At 46.0% G+C, this 27,785-nt stretch overlaps 1 protein-coding gene across 3 annotated transcripts in view; it reads right to left on the minus strand.

Annotated features, from left to right (window-relative positions):
* The window catches only part of SNX29 (sorting nexin 29), a 248,126-nt gene that overhangs the window by 213,953 nt on the left and 6,388 nt on the right, over positions 1-27,785 (minus strand). Inside the window, exons 1-3 of one of the 3 annotated variants that reach the window (XM_060172952.1) lie at positions 12,709-13,038; positions 12,578-12,642; positions 10,546-10,598 (exon numbers count right to left, since the gene is read on the minus strand). In XM_060172952.1, coding sequence (XP_060028935.1) covers positions 10,546-10,598; positions 12,578-12,642; positions 12,709-12,868 — 278 coding nt within the window. In that variant the 5' untranslated portion in view covers positions 12,869-13,038. Of the gene's footprint in view, positions 1-10,545; positions 10,599-12,577; positions 12,643-12,708; positions 13,042-27,785 lie in introns of those variants that run through there. The other 2 variants (XM_060172951.1, XM_007534624.3) reach the window with 2 other exon arrangements.

Below are 27,785 nucleotides of genomic sequence, written 5' to 3' on the forward strand. Positions count from 1 at the left end.
ATGGGGAGGAAGGTAGCCAAGGGCCAGTGGGATCTCTAAGTCTTGTGGGAACCCCTAGCCCACGAGAAAGGACACTATGAGTCACAACACTGGTGTGAAACTTCACGAAAAGGACCAGGAAATGGGGTGCCCAGAGAGTTCACATCCTAGTATGCACAAGGCCCTGAGTTTGAGCCCCAGGTCCACATGGCCAGCACGAGGCACTGCAGATGGAAAAACAGAGCTATAGTGTCTCCCCACTCTCTCTACAAAGTTAGAATAGAAAAGTGGGCCAGGGAGGCTATTCAGTGGTAATATCAGGCTTGTGGAATTCCTGGGTTCATTCCCTGGAGTCGTATAAAGAACACAGTTGAGGGTGGGGGAGATAGCACGACATGCTGGGAGACACCAGGGACAGGGACATCAGCACCCCCACCTGCACCACCCCTGAGACTCAGAACTGCCAGCCTTCCCATTCGCTGCTACCAAGAGTCATCATGACCATCGTGACCGGCACAGTCCCTGTGACCACCTCCTGGCTGCCATCCAGGGGTCCCGACCACCATGCAGTCTGGATCCCCAGCACCAATAGAGCGATCTATAAATAAACACACCACCAAATTAGCCAAAAACGCTGGTGTGGCTCATCATGGAAAGAAACTGTGCTGAGTTCAGGAAGCTCTTTCTGGATAGGCCAGGCAAACATTCCCATGGCGATCCCTGACCCTGACAGCAGCCTCAGGAAGTGGGCATCACCTGACTGTCCAGATGGAGCGTCAAGGATTGAAGAAGCAAGTCAACCCAAAACAACATGGTTGGCAGTGGATGACTTGTGGCTTGGGCTCGGGGGGGGGGGGGGGGGGGGGAGTGTGCAGGTTAATATGTCTGACACCAACACTCCTGGCTTCCCCACACCCCTCAGGAAGGCAGATGATGATGATGGTGATAATGATGATGATGATGGCGGCAGCAGTGTTCCATACTGTTGCCCAGGGACTCTTGATGACTCTCCATAGAAGCAATATAAGTAGGTGTGAAAACTCAGGTTTGGGGTTTAGTTGGGATATGTCCAATGCCCTGTTATCCACATTTGTCTGAAAAATTATCTGGGTGGAAGGTAGATAGCATAATGGGTATGCAAACAGACTCTCATGCCTGAGGCTTCAAAGTCCTAGGTTCAAGACAACATAAGCCAGAGATGAACAGTGCAGAATAAAAAAGTAGAAGGAGAAGAATAACATAAGTTAAAAAAAAAAAAAAGTATCTTTGGGGGCAGGGAGACAGTTCAGCCTCTTAAATCACAAACTTGTACAGCCAAGGCCCCAGAAGTTGCAGGTTCAATACCCAGTATCACGCTTTAGACCATAGTTAAAGAGGGCTCTGGTCCTCTGTATCCTTTCTCATTCTCTTTCAGTAAATAAATATGTAAATAAATATTTCAAAAAAAAAAAAAAAGAATCATCTTGCAATCTGGAAAGTGCTAGATAAAGTGTTGGATTCCATAAGACATGATGTCCCAAACATGTCCACAGCATCACATGTACCAATAATGCTCTGGTTCTCATTCACACACACACAAACATGCTAATAAATAGAAATATTTTTAAAAGGAAATATATATCTTTTTAAATCAACTGTTTTCAAGAAAGCACCCCATTTGATTAATCTAACAAAACAAATAATCTGCAAAGTACAATGATCTGCTATGAAGCCTCAAAGTAGAAGAAACTGGGGGGGAGGGGCAGCACACCTGTTTGAACACGCATGTTCAAGCCCCCAGTCCCTGCCTGCAAGGGAAAAGCTTTGTGAGTGATGAAGCAGCGCTGCAGGTGTCTGTCTCTCTCCCTCTCTATCTTCTCCTTCCTCTCAATTTCTGTTGTCTCTATCCAATAAAAGATCTAAAAAAAATTTTTAAAAAGCGAGAAAGAAAGAAAGAAAGAAAGAAAGAAAGAAAGAAAGAAAGAAAGAAAGAAAGAAACTGGATGGTAGGGAACCTCAGAGTTTTCTGACAAAAATCACAGTATCCAGTGCATGCCTCACACTCACAAGAGACTGGTAAGAATGCCATGGGAAACTAATAAAAAAAAAAATCATGTGATGAACATCCAGAGACACTTGAGAGAGGAAAAGAAGAAAAAGCCAGTTTGAAAAAAAAAAGAAAGTCATAGACCATGACTGTATACATAAACACTTCATCTGTCACCAAAAAGCTTTTTTTTTTTTTTTAAATGTGATCATGGATTAATAAAATTCAGGTAGTTGTTGTCAAAAAAAAAAAAAAAAGAAAAAGCCAGTTTGCTGAGTGCCTAGGGGAATGTATGTGGCGGGCCTCAGCCCTCTGGCAGAAAGTCACAGCAGGAAGCAGCAACAGGGCAACTGATTTATGCTCCAGCTTCCTGAGAAGTTCCCAATTACTTCAATTCCTCAACAGGAAGAGAAAGTCACCAAGATGAGCCCCTCTTCCCTGGCATGCTTTAAAAGAAGAAGCAGAAGCCGGGTGGTGGCATGGCCAGTTGAGCGCACAAGTTACCATGCTCAAGGACCAGAGAGCCCCACTCCCCACCTGCAGGTGTGGGAAACTTCATGAGTGGGGAAGCAGGCCTGGTAGTCTGAGAGTTGGCTCAGTGGATAAAGCAGGTCTGCAGGCATCTCTGGCTCTCTCCCTCCCTCTCTCATGCTTGAGAGTCCAATGCTTTATCTACTGCACCACCTCCTGGACCACCCTCCCTCTCTCTTATTTTCCCTTCCACCCTCAATTTCTATCTATCTCTATCCAATCAATCAATAAATACATTTTTAGGGAAAAAAAAAAAGAAGAAGAGGAAAAATTCCCCTCTGATTCCTCCCAACTTTGCCACCGGGAAGGGTCACAACCTTTGACAGATCCTCAGTGTCCTGGGATGAACAAGCAAAGCCGGTTCAGCGCCACCCAGAATAGACGAGGCACCGTGTACACAGAAGAGTTGCTGCCCCATGTCGGGTCTCGCTGTCTAAATGACATTTCTAGGTCCTGGGGCATCACAGCAACTGCTCTGTGAAGAGAGGTCTGTCCCTGCCACCCTGACTTCACAGGGGAATCACTGAGGCCCAGGACAGTCTGAGAGCTGCCCACAGACACAGTACTACTCAGGCTGCTCTGTGAAGAGAGGTCTGTCCCTGCTTCCCTGACTTCACAGGGGAATCACTGAGGCCCAGGACAGTCCGAGAACTGCCCACAGACACAGCACTACTCAGGCTAGAGCCCTGGGAATCTGACTCTGAGCCCCCAACTCCACACTCATTCTACCAGGGTGGGGGGTGGAGGCAGGCTGGATGCCAGGCAGTGATGATCCTGGTTGAGCGCACATGTCACCATGCACAAGAACCCAGGTTCAAGCCTCCAGTCCCCACCTGCAGGGGGGAAACTTCACAGGTGGCAAAGCAATGCTGCAGGTGTCTCTCTGTCTCTCTCCAGCTCTGCCACTTCCCACTCCATTTCTCTGTCTCTGTCAAATAAACAAACAAACAAACAAACAAATAAAATATGCAAGAGTGAGCAAAAGAGAGGCTGTCATCGGTCACTTCAAGGGAAAACTCCCCTTGTATTTCTGTGACACCACGGAGGATGATGACACTTAAGTGACCTGTAGCATGGCTAGTCCAGGGCCTGCCAGGGTGCTGGGCCACAATTTCTAAAATCTGAGCCTCTCTAAAAGACGTTACTGCCTCTCCTCCCTCCAGTGCGACGGGCACAGCACAGAACAGCCTGCATGAATCAGGAAAGTGGGTCTTTATTCTGGAGGGAGAAAGTTCAAGAGCAAGAAGGGCGGAAAGGGGAGAGGAGAAAACACAGGCATCAAGGAGACTGGAGACTCCACCGCTTCCCCGGGGCGGTTTCTAAGGACCAATCAGAAGGGGAAAGCCCGGGCCTGACATTCCCCTCCCTGCGGGCTGGCTTCCGGCTGCACCTGGGAACAACTGTGTCTCTGTCTAAGTCTCATTAGACCTAGCAAGCCTCTCTCTCTCTCTCTCTCTCTCTCTATCTCTATCTCTCTTTTTCTCTCACTCACACACAAGCCTACAAGAGCACACGTGTACACACACACACACACACTCCTGCCAGCATGCTCCCAAAAGTTGGTCATAAACATGACATTGATTTTGACTTGACAGAAGAGCAAGAAATTGAAGAGGAAAGAGGAGGTGGAGAGAAAGAGAGACACCTGCAACACTGTTTCACCGCTCATGAAAACTCAGGTGGGGACCAGGGGCTTGAAACGTGGGCCTTTTTGCACTGTGATCTGTGTGTTTAACCACATGCAACACTGCCTGGCCCCTTCACTGTTGATTCTTCACACGCATCCAGCTCCATGGCGTTATACTGAATCTCTCTCAGAGGGGCCGGGTGGTGATGCAGGCGGTTGAGCTCTTGCAGTGCCACGTTCAAGGACCTACAGTCGAGCTCCTGACCCCCACCTGCAGGGCCGGGGTTAGGAGGTGGGGGGCGGTGATTTATATGTGTTGAAGCAGGTCTGCAGGTATTTCTCTTTCCCTCCCTCTCAATTTCTGTCTGTTCTATCAAATTAAATCAAATAATAATAAAGAGGAAACGGGGAACTCTTTAAAAAAAACATAATAAATTCCTTCCTGTTACCTAACACCCAGGTAGGTCACTTTGCAGTGACGTCAGAGGCGTCTTGGGAAAGAGCGCAGTGAAGCATCAGGATGGAGCTGACTAAACTGTCATTTTCAGTCATCATGGACCTACAAAGGCCATCAAGCCAGTCACCGTGTGTGTGTGTGTGTCTAGCCCTTCAGCTCAGTACAGGCCTGGTTCAGTCTTCCTCCTGGGGAAGCTGAGTCCGGGGTTCATGCCACTGTCCCTGCGTTTCAGGCCACCTTCCGCAGGGCTCACAGTGCCTATCCAGTTACAAGAGCAGCTCTGGAGCTGCCCTTTTCAAGCAGGCAAGAGGAAAGGGCAGGTTCCTCTCTCCTCTCCCTGTTCCCTCTTGATTTCTCTCTGTTCCTATCCAAAATAAATAAAATTTAAAAAAAGATAACAGGGCTGAGAGCTAACTCACCAGGCAGAGCACAGAACTGACCATCTGCAAAGCCCTGGGTTTAAGCCTCGGCACCACATGGCAGTACCACAGCACCAGGGGAAGCTCAGTGGATGATTGTGTAGTGCTGTGGTCTCTCCCTTTGCTCTCCTTTCCTTTCTCTCTCTCTCAATTAAAAAAAAATACAAGAAAAACTTGACCTGCAGAGGCTGCTTAGTAGAAGCATCAAACATGAGAAAGGTCTTGGGTTCATCTTCAGATGCCAACGAGAGAGAGAATAAGAGAGATAGAGAAGAAAACAGAGAAAGAACAGGCTTTAGAAAAACTGTGGTCAGCTCCCACCTTTAATTTTCCAAGACCTCTCTCCCAGTGTCTCGTTTTAGCTCTCTGAGACCAGGCTTCCTCATCCATAATGGAAACATAAACAACCTTTCCAGGAAGTTGTGCGAACTTCCAGAGTTCAGAGCAAGGGAGAGTGGCAGCAGAAACTCAACTATTCTCATACTATCAGGATGAGTGCCCTCTGTCAACCAAGAACAGCAGTCATCCTGGAAGGGCCGAGCTCTGAAAGCTCTGCTAAGGAGTGCAACCCTTCCTGGTGAAACAGGTCGCGGTTCATTAAATTCTGTTACATGACAGCGAGTCAACTCAGCACTTCAAAGTGGACCCTCCAGAAATGAACAGCACAAATGTGAAAAGAGTAATAAAGACATCCAGAGCAACCACAGCACGTGCACGTGCGCGCACACACACCAGAACACACACACACTCAAAAGCACATGCACGCATGCACACTGGAACACACACACATCTTGATGCAGCAGAGCTGCGGAGGGTGGAGAACTGTGGCATCACAGACTCTAAAGCCTCCTGGGTGGTTCTAATGCAGGTAGGCTTCCTGTCCCCAGGTAAGGGGTGCTGGACTGGCAGAGGCCTGGCCCCAAGGACGCCCTCAGAGGCAAAGCAGTTAGTCCCATCAGCCAGTACTGCTGCCGGCACCAGCTGAGATCTGAGCTCATCTCAGCAAGACACTGAGATGCCGAGACAGCCCTGCTGCTCTCAAAGCCACAGGTCCCATAGTGGCAAAGACACCAAGACTCTCAACTTCAGCTTACACAACGCCTGCTTGCAGCCAGAAGGCTCATCTGCCCTGAGCATCTTCTTCCAGATGCTTCAAGGCACTGAAGAGACAGCGATGAACAAGACATAACGATTCCCGACAGCAAAGAGCTGGGGTTACAGTGATGGGGGACAGAGAGAAACAAAACCCAAACAAAAAAGCATGTTAGCTGATGATTAGTGGTATGGACAGGAAAAATAGGCAAAGATGGGATGGGGGAGTCTAAGGGACAAGGCACAATTTTCAATCAGTGCCAATTCAAGTGGTAAAGTAAAGTTCAAAGGGCTAGGGAGGCAATGTGCATAGACTTGTGGTGGAGGCGACGTCACGGCTGCTGTCACACAAAGTCTGAGCAAGCCAGGACCACACTGAAACTATTCATCCTTCTTGTGTAATGGTGCAGGTGACGTCATGTCTGTTGCCAGACAAAGTCTGAACAGACTGGAACCTACTGCAGGGCAGGAAGTTCTAGACTAAACCTAAACTAAAGCTATTTGTTTTTAATTACATTGATAATTTGAGGATTTATTGGCTCTATTGAAAATACACAAATATTACCTGGGGACAATAGAAAGAGATCCCCAGGGGAAGTACACAGTGACAGCAATTATGGCAGGGAGTGTGACGAGACAAAAATGGCCTAAGAGCAGAAGCTGCTGTACCCATTGAAAGGCTTTCAGAAAAAGAGCTACTTATCACCACTACAACTTCTCAATCAGCTGGACTCAGACCAAAAGCCAGAATTACGGGTGGCATATAGTGTAAGTGATAGACTGGTCTTCATTTAGTTATAAAAGGCTCTATTGCTTACCCTCACCCACAAACCCCCTGCTTCCACTTATAGGCATCCATGATGAGTATAAAGGCTGTGTAGTTAAATAGCTAATGTTAGGATATATGGGTAGAACTTAGTAAACTTTCATATAGCTAAAAGTTAGTGAACTTTCACATATGTAAAGGTTAACCAGAAGACAGCCCCCACGGTGTGTACTTACTTTAACAGCAGAAGATTTCTTTAGGTGGACAGCTTACTATATTACAAAAAACTTGGTTTATGATCTAGTGAGACCCATCCAAGAATGGGTTAAGAAGAAAAGCAAGTAGATTAAGTTCCAGGGAGAAATGTTTATTCATACCGAAGGTCAGAACAGGGAGATGGTCAAAACACAGTCGGTCATTTCAAGGGAACTTTTGAGGGGAAATTTAGACTACCCCAGACCCAGGAAACTTTCAAGGGGGGATCAGGATGCCCCAGACCTAGGGAACTTTCTAAGGAAAACATACCTATAATAACAATAATGTTGTTTAAGGTTATTCTTGATGTTAATGAAAACAATTATATATGATGTCATCTGTATCCTTGATGTTAATGAAAATAATCTTACATGATGTCAACTACACCCGGGCAAAAAGTGTTTAAATAATAAACCTCTGCAGACAGAAGACAGAGACGCCTTTCTCCTGAACCTGAAGCAGCTGACGTGTCTCTCACTTCATTCATCTCGCCAATTCCCCCTTTCCTTCATGGACTCTCAATTACTTACGCCAGGGCTGGCTCCCAGCAGACTTGCCTGCCTGACGTTCCAGAAGTCACATGTTCAATCCCCAGCACCACCATATGCCAGAATTGAATCATACTCCTCTATATATATCTGTCTCTATCTCTTTCTTTCAAAAATGTAACTCCGTAGGTTTTTCTCATGACCAGAAAACTATCACAGAACAACAAGAATATAAGGGGTTGAGCAATGGAGCACCTGGTAGAGTGATCATGTTAGTATGCATGAGGACCCGAGTTCAAGTCCCTAATCTCCACCTGCAAGGAGGGAAAGCCTCACAAGTGGTGAAACAGTGCTACAGGTACCTCTCTCTCCCTCTTTCCCTCTCTCTCTCTCTCTCTCTCAATCTATCTATCTCCCCCTCCACTCTCTGTTTCTGTCTCTATCCAAAAAATAAATAAATAAAATAAAATAAAAAGGTTTTATTTAGGGAGTCAGGAGATAACACAGCGGGTTAAGCGTATGTGGCACAAAGCGCAAGTGGCACAAAGCGCAAGGACCGGCGTGGGGATCCTGGTTCGATCCCCTGGATCCCCACCTACAGGGGAGTCACTTCACAGGCAGTGAAGCAGGTCTGCAGGTGTCTGTCTTTCTCTCTCCCTCTCTGTCTTCCCCTCCTCTCTCCATTTCTCTCTGTCCTATCCAACAACGACATCAATAACTACAACAATAAAAAATGTTTTTATTTAAAAAAAAAACACCTTTAAAAAAAGAACAACAACAAGAGTGTGAGTGGACAGAGAAGGGAGTGTGGACTCCACTGGGGGGGTGTGGGGGGAGGGCAGGCAGGTGGAGACAGGGGTGGAGACCAGGAGGAGATAAAAGCTGAGCAAGCAGAGTGAGAGACAGCATCAGTGGCAACACAACAGACCTTCATGCCCAAGGCCCCAGAGGCCCCAGGTTCAATTCCAGGCATCACCGTAAACCGAAGCTGAGCAGTGGTCTGAAGGGGGGGTGGGGTGGAGAACTGAGCTAGTGAGCTGCCCTCCTTCCTGCCTGCCTTCTCAGGGAGGTTTGTCAAGTTGTGAGAGACTTCAGGAGCTCTTCCAGCAAACACGGCCGGCTCTTGCCTTTGTCAGGACACGCACAGCTCTTCACCAGCCTGCCCTGGGTCATGAGGGTACTGAGAGATCTTAGGACTTTCTTTCATTAGTTATAAAAGGAACACAAGATCACAGTCTTGAAAAATCTCAGAAAGCAATAAAGACTCCCGATGTTCTTATATTCTTAAGTGCTGTCTCCTAAGAGGACCAGTCACCCTGCTGCGGGCATAGAGTTTTGTATCCTATGTTTTCAGTTGTGCCATGCATCTAATTTTGTAATTCCTCCCTGTGCATTTTTGTGCTTCAAACAAAGTCTGTGTGGGGAGCCGGGCAGTGACGCAGTGGGTTAAGCGTAGATGGCGTGAAGCACAAGGGCCGGCATAAGGATTCCGGTTCTAGGCCCCGGCTCCCTACCTGCCGGGGGAGATGCTTCACAGGCGGTGAAGCAGGTCTGCAGGTGTCTATCTTTCTCTCCCCCTCTCTGTCTTCCCCTCTTCTCTCCATTTCTCTTTGTCCTGTCCAACAACAATGACAGCAATAACAACAACAATAATAGCAACAACAACGATAAACAACAAGTGCAACAAAAGGGTTGGAAATAAAATAAATTTTAAATAATAAAAAACAATGAAAAAAATTTCTAAAAAAGAAAACAAAGTCTGTGGATGTCCTCTTTAACTATAGTATAAATCATCCCATCCTTCCAATACACTATGTCTCACCAGCCATGCTCCAGTGGTTGGACAATTTAGACTTCTGAGTTTTCATTCCTACAATGGTGACTTTATGCATAGAGATGTTTGTTTGTTTGTTTTTGCCTCCAGGGTTATAGGCGGGGCTCAGTGCCTACACCACTGAATCCACTGCTCCTGGAGGCCATCTTTTTTTTTTCCATTGTTGTTCTTTATGTCGTTGTTGTTGGATAGAACAGAGAGAAATCGAGAGAGATGGGAAAGACGGAGATGGGGAGAGAAAGACAGACACCTTGAGACCTGCTTCACTGCTTGTGAAGCAACCCTCCCACATACACTGCAGGTGGGGAGCCCAGGGCTCGAATCAGTACCCTTGCGTGAGTCCCTGTGCTTCGCGCTATGTGCGCTTATCCCAGTGCACTACAGCCTGGCCTAAGATGTTGTAAAGTGCCACCCAGAAGGTAGTGTAGTAGCTAAAGCACTCAGCTTATAAGCATGAGGTCCTGAGTTCGATCCCCAGCATCACCACAGTGGTGCTCTGACATGTTCCCTCCTCCTCTCGTTAATAAGTCTTTAAAAAGCAAAAAGTAATTGCAAGTCCTTCCCTCAGAGGGACCAGAAGATAGCTCACCCAGGAGCCTAGCTATGTGTGAGGCTCTGGCCTTAATTGCCAGCATCACATGGGAGCTTCTCAGGTGGTAGAGAAATGCCTCCCTCTCTCCTCTCTATCTCTCTCTCTCCCTTTCCCCATCCCTTCTTCCCTCTCTAAATACATAAAATAAAAAAATCAAGCCAGGGAAGCTACTCAGTGGTGGCATCATGCATGTGCAAGGCCCTGATTTCCTTCTCTGGCACCACGAGAAGAAAAGAAAAGAAAAGAAAAGAAAAGAAAAGAAAAGGAAAGAAAAGGAAAGAAAAGAAAGGTCAAAGGCTTCCCTCAGAACTGATTCCAAAAAGGAACATTCTGGGGAACTGGGAATGCCTCAGATAAGCCACTGCCCAGGCCACCTGGGGTTGATCGCACAGCCATGGGCTGCAGACAACAGGGGCGCTGGTCACCTCATACCACGTCCTTCCCCTGGGTAGAAATAGCTTTAGTGGTGACAGACTTACCTGCTGTCAGAATCTGAAGCGATCTCTTTTCTCCCTCCAAAGCGGATCTGGCACTGCAGGGAAAGAGAAGCTGCTGGAGTCAGCTGTTGGCTGAGACACTCAGATGTCACCAAACAGCCCGCCTGGGGATGGAGAGGATACCAGGATGCAGGGTAGGAACCAGGGCGCCGAGTCAGGACCTCCACGTGTTCCGGATCTCAGGCCAGAACTAAAGCCAGTGGACACCCTAGCCTTCCAGCCAGCACGTAAAGGAAGTCCTTATCTCCAGTTTGTACTGAGCAAGCCTTCCCCTCTGGGGAAAACAGCTCTAGGACGGAAGCAAAAGCACCTGCCTTCCCAAGTCAGCTGCCAGCCTCTCCTCTGAGAGTCTCTAACACAGAGCTCCTAACATGCCACAGGGCTGGGGAGACAGCATGATGCTTCTGCAAAAGGCTTGCATGCCTGAGGCTCTGAGATCCCAGGTTCAATCCCCAGCACCCCCAGAAGCCAGAACTAAGCAGTGCTCTGGTCTGTCTGTGTCTTTATCTGTATCTCTCTCATTAAAATAAAATAATCTTTTTTAATAGACAAACAGGCCAGGTAGTGGCACACTCAGCTGAGTGCACATGTTGCAAAGTGCAAGGACCTAAGTTCAAGTCCCTGACCTCCACCTGAAGGGAGGGGAGCTTCACACAGTGAAGCAGGGCTTCAGGTGTCACTCTGTCTCTCCCCTACCCTGTGTCCCCTTTCCCTCTCTATTTCTCTCTCTATCTAATAAACAAAAAATCAAATGGGAATTAGGCAGTAGCATAGCAGGTTAAGCACATGTGGCTCAAAGTGCAAGGATGGGCATAAGGATCCCAGTTCAAGCCCCTAGTTCCACACCTGCAGGGGAGTCGCTTCACAGCGACTGCAGGTGTCTGTCTTTCTCTCCCCCTCTCTGTCTTCCCCTCCTCTCTCCATTTCTCTCTGTCCTATTTAACAACAATGACATCAATAACAACAATAATAACTACAACAATAAAACAAGGGCAACAAAAGGGACTAAATAAATAAATATTTAAAAAATAAATCAAAATATATATTTTAAAAAATACTGAATAAATAAATAAATGGGCCACAAATCTGGAGTGATAGTCCCTCAGGGCTCCTCCTGACAGAGCTCCAAAGCTGAGACAACAGCCACAGAATTGAGACCATGTGACCTCAGCTCCGACAGGTCCTCTCTTGCTGGCAGGAACACAGGTTATATACAGTGGGCACAAGTGAAGACAAACTGTTACCTCTCTCTCTCTCTCTCTCTCTCTCTCTCTCTCTCTCATTGCAGTAAAAGCTAGATAACATAAAACTTAGCATTTTAACCATTTTCAGTTATAAGATTCCTTCCAGGGACTGGGTGGTGGCACAACTGAGAGAGTACACACATTATAGTGTGCAAGCACCTGGGTTTAAGCCCCTGGTGCCCAGCAGCAAGGGGGAAGCCTCCCAAATGGTGAAGCAGGGCTGCAGGTAGGTGTGTCTCTCCCCTTCTCTATCCCCTTCTCCTCTCTCAACTTCTCTCTGTCTCTACTTTTTAAAAAGGAAGGAAGGGATGGAGGAAGAGAGAAAAAGGAGGGAAAGGCTGGTCGATTCATTGTGCAGGCACCAATCCTGGTGGCAATAAACAGTTTCAATAACAAAATAAGTAAAGGGGCCGGGTGGTGGCGCACCTGGTTGAGCGCACATGCTACAATGAGCAAGGACCCAGGTTCGAGCCCCTGGTCCCCGCCTGCAAAGGAAAAGCTTTACAAGGGGTGAAGCAGAGCTGCTGGTGTCTCTCTGTCTCTCCCCTTCCCTCTCAATTTCTGGCTGTATCTACCTAGTAAATAATTTTTAAAAATTAAAAGAATTATAATAATTAAGTAAAATTTTTAGAAAATTTGATTTGCGGTATTGTCCAACCACCACCACTATCCACTACTCTCTTAAAGTGGAGGTCAGAGCCTCCATTGTGGGTACCAAGCTGGGCCAAGAAGGCGGCTCGGATCCCAATCCCACCCCAACACCACCTTACCTGCTTCACTGCATCCAAGAGTCGCTCCAGCAGACACTGTCTTTTCACGTCATTGTTCTGTGACCCTAAAATGCAAGGAGGCCTTGTTAGCTCTGTGTAACACTGACCTTCCACCAAGACTTCCGACATACCATCCTGTGGCTGCCCCAGCAGCAGATGAAGTGGGTTGGCCTGTTTAAGCATTAGCAGGGGGACATCAGATGGACAAGCAGTCCCCAAGTGAGGGTGCTGGTCCCCAGTATCATGGGGCAGAACAGCATGGCTAGTCCGGGACTGGAGGACAGACCGCATGCCTCGAGTAGCTGGGTTCAGGCCATCTAGGAAGGAAGCAGCGACCTTCCACTAGAGCTAAATGCCTGCTGAGACCTGGGGAATCATGGGGCGCACTGGGGAGAGGAGACCTTTGCTCCCCAACCCCTCCTGCCTCCAGGTCCCAAGGAAGACCCAACGCCACTTTCTGACGTGGAGATTCTGCCTGAGAAACCTAGTAATGTGTCCAGGTGGTCTTGTGACGTCTGAAATCAAAGGGCACGTCAACAGCAGACTGGCAGCTGGGCAAAGAGTGGACTCTGGGGCAAAACAGTAACCACATGAGACTTTCCAAGCCATGTGGTCTCTGGCTCAGCAATGCAGTTCTGCCATCAGAATACAGTCAATGAGGCCCCACACCTATGGACATCTAATCTTTGACAAAGGGGCCCAGACTATTACATGGGGAAAGCAGAGTCTCTTCAACAAATGGTGTTGGAAACAATGGGTTGAAACATGCAGAAGAATGAAGCTGAATCACTGTATTTCACCGAATACAAAAGTAAATTCCAAGTGGATCAAGGACTTGGATGTTAGACCAGAAACTATCAGATACTTAGAGGAAAATATTGGAAGAACTTTTTTCCGCATAAATTTTAAAGACATTTTCAATGAAACGAATCCAATTACAAGTAAGACTAAGGCAAGTATAAACCTATGGGACTACATCAAATTAAAAAGCTTCTTCACAGCAAAAGAAACCACTACCCAAATCAAGAGACCCCTCACAGAATGGGAGAAGATCTTTACATGCCATACATCAGATAAGAGTTTAATAACCAACATATATAAGGAGCTTACCAGACTCAACAACAAGACAACAAATAACCCCATCCAAAAATGGGGGGAGGAATTGGACAGAATATTCACCACAGAAGAGATCCAAACGGCCGAGAAACACATGAAAAAATGCTCCAAGTCTCTGATTGTCAGAGAAATGCAAATCAAGACAACAATGAGATCACTTCACTCCTGTGAGAATGTCACACATCAGAAAAGGTAACAGCAGCAAATGCTGGAGAGGATGTGGGGTCAAAGGAACCCTCCTGCACTGCTGGTGGGAATGTCAATTGGTCCAACCTCTGTGGAGAACAGTCTGGAGAACTCTCAGAAGGCTAGAAATGAACCTACCCTATGACCCTGCAATTCCCCTCCTGGGGATATATCCTAAGGAACCCAACACATCCATCCAAAAAGATCTGTGTACACATATGTTCTTGGCAGCACAATTTGTAATAGCCAAAACCTGGAAGCAACCCAGGTGTCCAACAACAGATGAGTGGCTGACCAAGTTGTGGTATATATACACAATGGAATACTACTCAGCTGTAAAAAATGGTGACTTCACCGTTTTCAGCCGATCTTGGATGGACCTTGAAAAAATCATGTTGAGTGAAATAAGTCAGAAACAGAAGGATGAATATGGGATGATCTCACTCTCAGGCCGAAGTTGAAAAACAAGATTAGAAAAAAAAAAACACAAGTCGAACCTGAAATGGAATTGGAGTATTACACCAAAGCAAAAGACTCTGGGGTGGGTGGGTGGGTGGGTGGGGAGAATACAGGTCCATGAAAAATGATGAATTAAATAGTGGGGGTTGTATTGCTAAATGGGAATCTGGGGAATGTTATGCATGTAAAAAAAAAAAAAAAAAAAAAAAAGAAGTAGAAACGCAAAGCAGAAATTGACTGAGTTTGGAGTATGACACCAAAGTAAGAAAGCAGAAGTATACTAGAGTTTGCAGTGAGTACCTCCCTAATACTACCTCTCCACTTTTCCAAGCTTTGGGTCCATGATTGCACAACAATTTGTTTGGCTTTGTATGTTAACTCTCTTTTCAGTCACCAGGTTCCAGGTGTCATCAGGATGCCAGCCAGACTTCCCTAGATTGAAGACACCACCAATGTGTCCTGGAGCTCAGCTTCCCCAGAGACCCACCCTACTAGGGAAAGAGAGAGGCAGACTGGTAGTATGGACCGACCAGTCAACGCCCATGTTCAGCGAGGAAGCAATTACAGAAGCCAGACCTTCTACCTTCTGCAACCCTCAATGACCCTGGGTCCATGCTCCCAGAGGGATAGAGAATGGGAAAGCTATCGGGGAAGGGGGTGGGATATGGAGATTGGGCGGTGGGAATTGTGTGGAGTTGTACCCCTCCTACCCTATGGTTTTGTTAATTAATCCTTTCTTAAATAAAAAATTAAAAAAATAAATAAAAATAAATAAAATAAAAAAAAAAAAGAATACAGTCAATGAACGGCTGGGTTTGCCTTCCAATAAAACTTTATTAGCTACAGCTGGGAAGGTGGTGCAGCTGGCAGAGCTTTCTGCTTTATCAGTACGTTGTTGACCCTCAGCACGACATGTCAGAGAGCTGTTCTGGGGTCTCTCCTCTTTGGAGCTCATAAATTAATAAAATCATCCTTTCTTTAAAAAAAATAATAAACTTGGGGTCAGGCGGTGGCTCACCTGGTTAAGTACACACATTACAGTGCACAAGCCCCAGGTTCAAGCCCCGGGTCCCACCTGCAGAGGGAAGGCTTCATGAATGATGAAGCAGGGATGTAGTATCTATGTCTTTCACTCTTCTTTCTCTATCCCCCTCCTCCTTCACAATTTCTCTCTATCTCTGCCCAATAATAAATAAATATATTTTTTAAAAGAAAGAAAAAGGGGGGGAGAAAATATTTTTAAAATAAATAAAATAGTAATAATAATAAACTTGGAGCCGAGTGGTGGCACACCTGGTTGAGCACACACATTACAATGCACAAGGACCCAGGTTCAAGTCCTGGGTCCCCACCTGCAAGGGGAAAGCTTCACAAGAGGAAAAGCAGGTCTACAGGTCTATCTATCTATCTATCTATCTTCCCCTACCCTCTTGATTTCTGGCTGTCTCTATCCAATAAATAAAGATAATTAAAAAAAAAAAACTACAACTGCTATGTGCAGACACTTCAGAGACAAAGTGTTATCTCCCCTCAGGTTGAAGAGGAGTGAACTACATGACTAGAACATGCAGCTCCTTCTGGGCGTACGCTGTGGGTTCAAGCTAGGGAGCACAGGGGAGCATGGCGGGAGGCTTCACGAGCAGTGGAGCAGCACTGTAGTGTCTCTCCTCTCTTGCCTCTTTCTCCTTGGCTGTCCCTCACTCTCTGTCAAGAAGCAATCTTCTGGAGCAGCAGATCGCTTTCTCTCCTCTCCTCTCCTCTCCCGGATCAACTAGGAATACCAAAGGAGACCACCCGAACCGAAACAAGACAGGACTAGAATGACCACAGAAACCCAGTAAATCACCCGTGAGTACAAACACGCGTGGCTGGTGACAGAGAGGAGAGAGGGGCCTAAGGAGAGATTAAGTGACTGCTAACAGTTCGACAGTTTGTCAGTGGAGACACCACCTCCAGTCTGCTCCACCAACAAGGGGACAGCTGAAGGGAGGAAAGGACTCCCCAGAGACTCACCAAGTGCAACTCTGAGTCTCCATTGCTACTACCCTCAGAATCTGGAGCAGCAACAGGGAGGGACACCAGGGCACAGAGATCTAACCGGGAAACTCAGGAGAAGACCCATACCTCGGTGGCATAGCTGAAGGGCTGTGAAAGTCTCTTTGCATAACCACTGGATTATCTCTGCCACACCCTGCTTTATTTCTTGGTCAGGAGTCATTGATTAAGCCAAGAAGCCTATTGATAGTTTAAAAGCCCTCAGGCTACCATAGCCTACAGGGGGAAAAAAAAGGCTTTTACACCACTGAACTCCAACTCAGGGATTGAAAAACCTCTTAACTTATATAAAATGGTTAAAACAACAAGAAAAAATAATGGAGACTCGAACCAGGACAAGAGTCCAACTAAAAGTCCTCCAGAGGGCAAAGCACAAAACAACGAGTTCAACATCCAAACATTAGCTAAGGAAATAATAACAGGAGTGAGTAAAGAATTTGAAAAAATTGTAATCAGAACTGCAGGAACAACAAATGAGAATATGGAAGAAAATTCTAATTATCTCATGGTTATTAGAGAGCTGAAAGCTGAAATTGCTGAGCCAAGAAGGCAACTAGCTGAACAAGCTAAAACAGTATCAGAGCAGGGCAACAAAATAGATGAACTCCAGAAAGCAGTAGAGGGCAGAGAGAATAGAATCAATGAGGCTGAAGACAGAATTAGCAAGATTGAGGATGAATTAGAGACAACTAAAGAAGAAGTAAGAGATCTCAAAAAGAGATTAAGAGATGCTGAAAACAACAACAGAGTCCTATGGGATGACTTCAAAAGAAACAATATACGCATTATTGGCTTACCAGAGGAAGAAAGAGAAGGGGAGGAAGAAAGCATTCTCCAGGCCATAATAGCTGAAAATTTCTCTAGTCTAGACAACACCAAAGACATAAAGATTCAAGAAGCCCAGAGGGTCCCAAACAGAATTAACCCAGACCTAAAGACACCAAGACATGTCATACTTAGATTGGAAAGGAATAAGGATAAAGAAAGGATCCTCAAGGCTGCAAGAGAAAAACAAAGAGTCACCTACAAAGGAAAACCCATAAGATTAGCAGCAGACTTCTCCATACAAACACTACAGGCCAGAAGAGAATGGCAAGATATCTATCGAGTGCTCAATGAGAAAGGCTTTCAGCCAAGAATACTATATCCTGCTAGACTGTCATTCAGACTAGATGGAAGCATCAAAACCTTCTCAGACAAGCAACAGTTGAAGGAAGCAACCATCACCAAGCCTGCCTTGAAAGAAGTTCTGAAAGGTTTCCTATAAACAACCAGACCACCACAAATAGAACATATATCAAAACACTCTAAAACTCTACAAGAATGGCGTTAAAATATCTTCAATCTTTGATATCAATAAATGTGAATGGCCTGAATTCACCTATTAAAAGACACAGAGTAGGAAGATGGATCAGAAAACACAACCCAACAATATGTTGTCTACAGGAAACTCACCTAACGCAACAAGACAAACACAGACTTAAAGTGAAAGGATGGAAAACTATCATTCAAGCCAATGGCCCACAAAAAAGGGCAGGAACAGCTATTCTCATATCTGACATGATAGACTTTAAAATAGATAAGATTAAAAAAGATAGGAATGGACACTACTTAATGCTCAGAGGATCAGTCAATCAAGAGGACTTAACAATTATTAATATCTATGCACCCAATGAGAAGCCATCTAAATACATCAAACTTCTACTGAAAGAGCTACAGCAATATATTAACAGTAACACAATCATAGTAGGGGACTTCAACACCCCACTATCTCAACTTGACAGATCATCCAGGAAGAAAATCAGTAAAGACATAAGGGAGCTAAATGAAGAGATAGATAACCTAGAACTATTGGACATTTTCAGAGTCATTCAGAGCAAGTTGTGGTATATATACACAATGGAATACTACTCAGCTGTAAAAAATGGTGAGTTCACCGTTTTCAGCCCATCTTGGATGGACCTTGAAAAAATCATGTTGAGTGAAATAAGTCAGAAACAGAAGGATGAATATGGGATGATCTCACTCTCAGGCCGAAGTTGAAAAACAAGATTAGAAAAGAAAACACAAGTCGAACCTGAAATGGAATTGGAGTATTACACCAAAGTAAAAGACTGTGGGGTGGGTGGGTGGGTGGGGAGAATACAGGTCCATGAAAAATGATGAATGAAATAGTGGGGGTTTTATTGCTAAATGGGAATCTGGGGAATGTTATGCATGTAAAAAAAAAAAAAAAAAAGTAGAAACGCAAAGCAGAAATTGACTGAGTTTGGAGTATGGCACCAAAGTAAGAAAGCAGAAGTATACTAGAGTTTGCAGTGAGTACCTCCCTAATACTTCCTCTCCACTTTTCCAAGCTTTGGGTCCATGATTGCTCAACAATTTGTTTGGCTTTGTATGTTAACTCTCTTTTCAGTCACCAGGTTCCAGGTATCATCAGGATGCCGGCCAGACTTCCCTGGATTGAAGACACCACAAATGTGTCCTGGAGCTCAGCTTCCCCAGAGACCCATCCTACTAGGGAAAGAGAGAGGCAGACTGGGAGTATGGACCGACCAGTCAACGCCCATGTTCAGCGAGGAAGCAATTACAGAAGCCAGACCTTCTACCTTCTGCAACCCTCAATGACACTGGGTCCATGCTCCCAGAGGGATAGAGAATGGGAAAGCTATTGGGGGAGGGGGTGGGATATGGAGATTGGGCGGTGGGAATTGTGTAGAGTTGTACCCCTCCTACCCTATGGTTTTGTTAATTAATCCTTTCTTAAATAAAAAAATAAAAAATAAAAAAAAAAAGAAAAAATAAGGTTAAGATGGAACTCCCCTTACAACTAAAGCAATTATGTGCAAAGAAAATAAAACCCCACAAAGAATAAAAAATAAATAAATAAATAAATAAATAAAATAAAAACAAGGGCAACAAAAGGGAATAAATATTAAAAAAAAAAAAAAAAAAGAAACACTGACAAAAACCACAGGCTAAGAGGGGTACAACTCCATACAATTCCCACCACCAGAACAAAAAAAAAAAAAAAAAAAAAAAAAAAAGAAGCAATCTTCTAGGAATCGTGGAATTACCCAGGTACAATGTCCCAGGGAAACCCTAGCCGTGATGATATAGATAATAACAATGATGATATATTAAAATAAATAAACGAACTACCTACCACACATTGTCATTATACAGCCACTCGATCCACCAAGAAACACTTAAAAGGAAACTTTCTGATGCAGGTAAAGCCGAGGGGAGATGGCTGCACACCACTGGTGGGGCTGGTGCACTGAGCTCTGGGAAGGAAGCAGCGGGGCAGGGCACCTAAATCGACCTTCCACCAGAGCAAAATGCCTGCTGAGACCTGGGGAGTCATGGGGTGCACTGAGGCCCAGGGAGAGGAGACCTCTGCTCCCCAGCCCCTCCTGCCACCAGGTCCCAAGGAAGACCCAGCGCCACTTTCTGATGTAGAGATTCTTCTGCCCGAGAAACCCAGTAATGTGTCCACACTAGCCAGCAGGGTTGTCTTGAGTCCAGCTTTCCCCGCCACAACGCCTAAGTGCTGAAGCATATGGCACTACGGGCTGGGAGATAGCGCACCAGTAGAATGTGTGCCTTATCAAGTCCAAGGCCCTGGGTTCAAGCCCCAGCAAGGGGGACTCCATGGATGGTTGTGTGGTGCTGTAGGGTTTATCTCTGTCTCTCTCCTGCTTTCTGAATTTAAAATAAAATAGCAAAGGAGATTGTATAGTGGTTATGCAGAAAGGCCTTCACACCTGAGGCACCAAAGGTCCCAGGTTCAATCCCCAGCACAGGCAGAAATTAGACTTTAGCAGTGCTCTGGTGAAAAGATAAAAGGGGGAACTATGAACATACCCCATTTTTCCTGTATTTTTTTTAACAAGGGTCAGCCAACTACAGCCCCCAGGGCAAACCCAGCTGTTCCTGTTTTTCTAAATAAAGTTTTATTGAAACACGGCCGTGGCCTTTGGTTTACTGACTACGTCTGTACCAAACAGAGATGGGTAGGTGGGAGGAAGGGAGCCCAGATGATCCCCAAAGGAGAACACATTTACTAGCTGGCCCTTCAGAGAAAAACATTTGCCAGCCCCATCCCAGCACAGCATACCGAGGACTCCCCTCTCCCTTCCTACAGCGGGAGGAAGCTTACTAACCGCAGCTCAGCGCTTGGTGGAAACCCTTGCAGCCATTTCCTCAGCCACCTTCAGGAGTGTGGAGAGACGTTATACTCTAAAGAGGACCGTGAGTGCTGACGGGAGACTCAACGCAATTATGTGAACCACATGTGCTCTGAACCAAGTCATAAATGCATAAACCCTAAATATTTAGTATGTTGGGAGGTATATATGTATTTTTTAAGGTTTTTTTAAAGATTTTATTTATTTATCAATGAGAAAGATAACAGGAGAAAGAACCAGACATCACTCTGGCACATGTGCTGCCAGGGATTGAACCCAGGACCTCCTGCTTGAGAGTCCAAAGCCTTATCACTGCACCACCTCCCGGACCACATATATTTATTTTTTAAAACTTTTTATTTTTATTAAGATTAAAGTTGATACTTTTCTTGACAGAAAATCAGTAGAAATCTTGACAGAAAGTCTGTAGTCTGACTGGGGGGCAGATTTAGACTTTTTTTCCTTTACTGGCAATGTCTTTTCTATTTATTATTTTATTTTATTTTATTTTGAGCCCTACCCCACTAGGGAAAAATAGAAACAGGCTGGGAGTATGGATCAACCTGCCAACACCCATGTCCAGCGGAGAAGCAATTACAGAAGCCAGACATTCCACCTTCTGCACCCCATAAAGATCCTGGGTCCATGCTCCCAGAGAGATATAGAATAAGGAAGTTTCCAATGGAGGGGATGGGATGTGAAAATCTGGTGGTAGAAATTGTGGGGAGGTATATTTTAAACTACAGATTTTGGACTAGGGAGACGTGCACAATGACTCTGCAAAAGACTTTCATGCCTGATGCTCTGAGACCCCAAGTTCCATCGCCAGCACCCCCATGTCAGAGCTGAGCAGTGTTCTGCTCTCTCTCTCTCTCTCTCTCTATCTTTCGCACTGTATTTCTTTCATTAATTTTTTTTTCAAAAAAGGAGAACTGAACAGTGCTCTGGTAAAAATAAACTGATTCATAATAATAAAATAAATTAAATTTTTAAATAAATAAAACTATAGGCATATGTTTTCATAGTGATCTTTAATATTATGAGGGGCGTCTATTTTTTTTTTTTTAATGGAAGAAGAACGTGTAGATTCTAAGTTGCACAGACACAGGCAAGAAAAAAAGTGAGACTAGGGGACCCGGTGGTAGTGCAGCAGGTTAAGTGCACATGGCACAAAGTGCAAGGACCGGTGTAAGGATCCCAGTTCAAGGCGCCAGCTCCCCACCTGCAGGGGCGTCGCTTCACAGTTGATGAAGCAGGTCTGCAGGCATCTATCTTTCTCTCCCACCTCTGTCTTCCCGTCCTCTCTCAATTTCTCTCTGTCCTATCCAACAACAACAACAATGATAAATAACAAGGGCAACAAAAGGGGAAAAAATATAGCGTGGGGGGGGAGGGGAGGGGAGGGGAGGGGAGGGGAGGGGAGAGGAGAGGAGAGGGGAACAGTGAAACTCAAATAGTTATGACTGCCCTTGCAGGGAAGCAGGGAGTCCAGGCCCAGAGGGTGCCATGGGGTGGAGAAGGAGCGGCACTGAAGGGGCTGGATGGACATGCAAAAGGCAGGGCTGGAGAACCCTGCCCATCCCACTCCACACACATCCAGAAAGACTGATGTACCCAGCACCAGGGCTGCCGCTCCAGGAAAACCAAGTGGCAGCCATGCAGGGCTCAGAAGCGAAAGCTGGTGGTCACTCTCCCTTGTCCAGCCTCTGCTCAGACCCCACCTCCCCTACCAGGTCTTCCAGGACCAGCTCATTCTTATCCCCACAGTGCCCCTTTCACTCATCTCCGGCCAGGCAGTCGATGGCCAGGTGGACAGCCCCCACTCTTGGGCTGTGGGCAGGGTGTAGGACCCAGCCCCAGTCAACTGGAGTCACTGTGACAGATCCGGACAGGCAGAGCACTGGAAAGGGGACCCACTCTGTGTTAGGGTGTGACCATATGGCGGGAGATGACCGGGAGCCACTGGTGGCTATCCTGCCCCCAGGGGTGAGAAGCTGGCTGAAGGCAAAGACAACACAGAAGAAAGCAGAGTTCAGGGAGTCGGGCAGTAGCGCAGTGAGTTAAGCACAGGTGGTGCAAAGTGCAAGGACCGGCTTAAGGATCCTGGTTCGAGCCCCGAACTCCCCACCTGCAGGGGAGTCGCTTCACAAGCGGTGAAGCAGGTCTGCAGGTGTCTATCCTTCTCTCTCTCTCTCTTCCCCGCCTCTCCCCATTTCTCTCTGTCCTAACAATGACAACATCAACAACAGCAGTAACTACAACAATAAAAAAAAAAAAGGGCAACAAAAGGGAATAAATAAATACTAAAAAAAAGTAGAGTGCAGAGCTGAGCAGAAAGAGCATCTGGCTGACATTCTAAGCACCTGGGTCCAGCTGAACCTAAAGCCAGATATCCCTGAACTTTTCCATTACGGGAGGCTTGAAAGTCTTTGCTTGCGTTTAAAACAGCTTCTGCCACATGCAATAAGAAATAACCGCAGTTCCCACACCCACTACTCCTGCAAAACACTTCTCAGTGTGCTCACTCAATTTTCTTCAACACACACCACCAGTATAGCCCTTTTAATATATATATATATATATATATATATATATATATATATATATATATATATGTATGTGTAGTTTACTGCTTCACGCTGGCTTATGGTGGTGCTGGGGATTGAACTTGGGACTTGGGAGCCTCAGAAGTGGAAGTGTTCTGCAGAACCGTTGTGCTAGCTCCAGTACAGCCCTTTGCACCAACTGGTTGACCTATTAATTGTCTCTGGGCTGCTGAGCTGTGAGTTTCTAGCCTGGCTCTGCTGTCACTGGGGCCCTCCCTCTTCTTGGCTACATCTAAACTAGGACAAACGCTTTGGCAGAAGGAACAAGCGACTATCAGCACTTTGCTGTGAACATTACTTCCAAGAAACCATCATAAAGACATCACCTGAAGACAGGAGAAGTACAAGAATTGTTCACTGCGTCATTATTTATACTCAGAACAAACAAAAAGGGGGCAATGGTGGAGGAGGAGTCAGCTATGTTTCCACAAGTCAATTCAATGGCTGGAAAATTAACCCTAATAAGGCCCGGGTGGTGGCTGATTGAGCATACATGTTAACGATGATAAGGACCCGGATCCAAGCCCGAGGTCCCCACCTGCAGGGGGAAAGCTTTGAGAGTGGTGAACCAGTTCTGCAGGTCTCTCTAACCCCCCCCCTCTCTCCATCTCTACCTCCTCCCCCTACCCTCTCAATTTCTGGCTGTCTCTATCCAATCAATGAAGATAATAAAAGCTTTAAAAATTAGAGAAAAGTAACCCTAAGAGAAAACTCACAGATTCATAGTGGGTTCATAGACAGACAATGACCTATATGAAGACCACATACCTGTTTTCCAGAAATATGAAGGGTGGAAGTAAGTTGCAAACCGGTAGCACAGTGATTATATTTTTTTAATATTTATTTATTTATTTATTTATTTTCCCTTTTGTTACTCTTGTTTTTTTTTTGTTGTTGTTGTTGTTGTTGTAATTATTGTTGCTGTTACTGATGTCATTGTTGTTGGATAGGACAGAGAGAAATGGAGAAAGGAGGGGAAGACAGAGAGGGGGAGAGAAAGACAGACACCTGCAGACCTGCTTCACAGGTGTGTGAAGCGACTCCCTTGCAGGTGGGGAGCCGGGGGCTGGAACCAGCATCCTTACGCTGGTCCTTGTGTGCTTAACCCACTGCACTACTGCCCGACTCCCAGTGATGAAATTCTTTTACTACTTCAGCATTTTTCCTTACTTGTCCCCTTAGGATCTCCCCCCCCCCAGACACTTTTTTCCTTAACACCTTCTCTGTGAAATCTTAATACCACCAAGCAATCATATTCCTGTTCATCAGCTGCATACAAACCTGTGTTCTGGATGTGATGATAAGTCTTTTTCCTGGGCTAAGCAGCGGCACACCCGGCTGAGCACAAGGGCCCAGGTTCACGAGTGGTGAGGCAGGGCTGCAGGTATCTCTCTGTCTCTCTCCCTCCCCTTTCCCTCTCAATGTCTTTCGGGCTCTAGTCAATAAATATTAAATAAATAATTTTTTTTAATTATTCTTCTCCCTCGAGAACCATTTTTTGCCCTTTGAGGGGTGATGTTACCCCCACTGAGGAGCTCCAGCCTATGCACAAATGGTAGCAGGCTGGGAGGTGCTTTATCTGGAATTGTGCTCACGCCACCGGAAGTGAGAGGAGTCTACTGTCTGATTCCAAGTCTGAAGCGCTCTCAGGACTGGCCTTCCCAGGGCTTCCCCAGGCAGAGCCCTCCAGCAGGGGAGCAGCAGTGTGGGAGACAGAGGGGTTGGACCCACAACCTCCTGCCCACAGCAGAGCAGCCCAAGGCCAGGACAGTGGAGCAGCCACTTCCTCCAGCCATCAGCACAGCTGCCCCGCACCTTCCCCGGGACAGGGAAGAGTCTGTATCAGCACTTTTTCCGCTCTGGGTGGAAACCACAAGTACTCTGCTTTGCTTGGACTCACGTCAGCTGGTTCTTTATTCCAAGCACAAGCCACTGCCGGAGATGGCCCAGTCGGTACCAGGGAGAAGCCATGACCTTCGGGAGACCAGAAAAAGCTGCCAAGATGTGCCTACACATCAGGCGAGAAGCAGCAGCTAGCTGCACAGGGTCCCCAAACTCCACTGTGTCAGAGGCTTAGAAACGGTCTATTCCACAAATGAATTGACTCCCCTGGGCCTGACACCCACCCCACCCTTGAAAGGGAGTTTCAGTATGCTTTTGTTTCCTTTTCTTAAGCTATTTTCTTTTTCTTTGTTATTTTTTTGTGATCAGAGTTATTCTGGGGCTCTGCACCTGCAGCACTCCATCACTCTCAGTGGATTTTTTTAGATTTTTTTTATTATCTTTATTTATTGGACAGAGATAGCCAGAAATCGAGAGAGTAGAGGGAGATAGAGAGACAGAGAGACACTTGCAGCACTGTCTCACCACTTGCAAAACTTTCCCCTGCAGGTGAGGACCAGGGGCTCGAACCCAGGTCCTAGAAGCTATTTTCTTTTTTTTAATTTTAATTTATTTTATTTATTTGCTAGGAAAGAGAAATTGAGAGGGGAAACAAATGAAGAGGGAGGGAAGAAGGGAGAGAGAGAAACCTACAGTCCTGTTTCATCACTCATGAAGCTTCTCTCTGCAGCAGGGGACTGAGATCTTTAACAAATGCATGTAATGTGTGCACTCCACCAGGTATGCCACCGCCCGGCCCACTCAGTGTGTTTCTAATGTGTCTTGACAGAATAACTCTTGGTTGAAAGGAGCATCAAGGGCCTTCAAGTGTCAAGTCTTTGAAGAGACTGTGCTGGAGAGAAAGAATGGCCTTCTGGCCCAACGGGTTCTACTGCCCAGCCAGAGCCAAAGCCTTATCTGAACATCAGAATTCCTCCGCAAGCAGAGCTAGTTACCAGGCATCCCTACCTGCTGGATTCTTCAAAGAAGGCTTGAGTGAAATAATCATGGCCACTCTCTCTAAAACAACCAGGTTCTCCCCCCTGATAAGGAGCTTCCTATGATAAACGTGCATGCATGGAGATGTGGTCATATGGGCATGTTTTAGTTTGCACTGAGGGGTATTTTTTTTCTTTATTGCTTCCAGAAATATCACTGCAGATCCACTGCTCCCGCTGGCCATGTTTTTTTTCCATTTTATTGGATAGGACAGAAAGAAATTGAGAGATGGGGGGAAGATAGAGAGGGAGAAAGAAAGATGGACACCTGCAGACCTGCTTCCCCAGTTGTGGTGGGGATCCTTGAGCGGGTCCTTGAGTTTTGAACTCTGTGCATTTAGCCGGGCGCACCGCCAACTGCCCCCACCCCCACCCCAGGTGTAAACATGATGGATCATTCTCTACCCCAGTTTTCCCATACAGAACACTAACACTGAGGTACAGCCACCAAGGTGTGTGTGATGCCATCTTGTTCCTTTTAACAGCTCTGAGGTTTTCTAGCATGTATCCAGACCATCTTTCTTTTATTTTTCCTTTTACCAGAACACAGCTCAGCTCTGGTTTATACTGGTGCCACGTGATTGAATTTGGGAGTTCAGAGCCTTGGATGAAAGAGCGTCTCTGCCTAACCATTATACTGTCTCCTTTGCCCTATCCTCTCCTTTTCGAAAGCCATCCGACTGTAGCTGGCCTCGGGATACCCTTTTATCTTATATATGCAAATACCCTTATATCTTATATGTCAGCTATTCTGCTTCCTGAATATTTGCACTTAATATATTCTGTCTGAAATCCATCTGACTTTTTAAAAATATATATTTAGTTATTCAATATTGGATAAAGATAGAGAATTTAAGAGGGGTGGAGGAGATCGAGCAGGAGAGAGATAAGAGAGATACCTGCAGTTCTGCTTCACTAATCATGAAGCTTCCCCCCACCAGGAGCTTGAACCTGGGTCCTTGTGCACCGTAGTGTGAGTACTTAACCAGGTGCGCCACCAACTACCTGCCCCTTCTCCCCCATCTGACTTCTGACTCTACTCAAACACTGCTAGCTACAACAGCAGATTCTAGGGCTGGTTTATGTAACAGACTCTCATGCCTGAGGCTCTTACCTCCCAGGTTCAATCCTGGCACCTCCATGAGCCAGAGCTGATCAGTGTTCTGGTCAAAACTAAATAAGGAAATACTTTTTAACCAGAGTACTGCTCAACTCTGGCTTAAGGTGATATGGGGGACTGAACTTGGGACTTTAGAACCTCAGGCATGAAAGCTTCTTTATGTAACCATTAAGCTATCGCCCTTGCCTGGAAATAAAAATTTTAAAGGCCAAATAGAGTAGGCTCTAATCACCGGTTTGCAGGGTACACAAGAGGCTGGGGACTGTCATATGGGTGGTAGCAGAATTCTCTCCTGCCACAAGGGGCTGGGGAACACAGTCTTCTTCTTCTAGCGTTTGCCCTTCTTCCGTAGCCAGTCAACAGCGTCCGGTTGAGCCTGATGTAAAGTTTCGAGACCTCCAGTGAACCACACCAACAGGATGCCATGAGCAAGATTCCACAAAGAAACCTTATAGGATCCGATCAATGAGCTTGTGAGCCTGTGTGTGAGCCTGCGGGATTTCACTCACACCAGTAGAGCTTGTCTCTAGCACTGGACTTTTGCTACTATTCTGGGCAACATTCAACTTTCTAGGAGAGAATGTTCATTTGCAGTGC

This window comes from Erinaceus europaeus, chromosome 15 (assembly GCF_950295315.1).
Source record: "Erinaceus europaeus chromosome 15, mEriEur2.1, whole genome shotgun sequence".
In the NCBI taxonomy this organism is placed as follows: Eukaryota; Metazoa; Chordata; class Mammalia; order Eulipotyphla; family Erinaceidae; genus Erinaceus; species Erinaceus europaeus.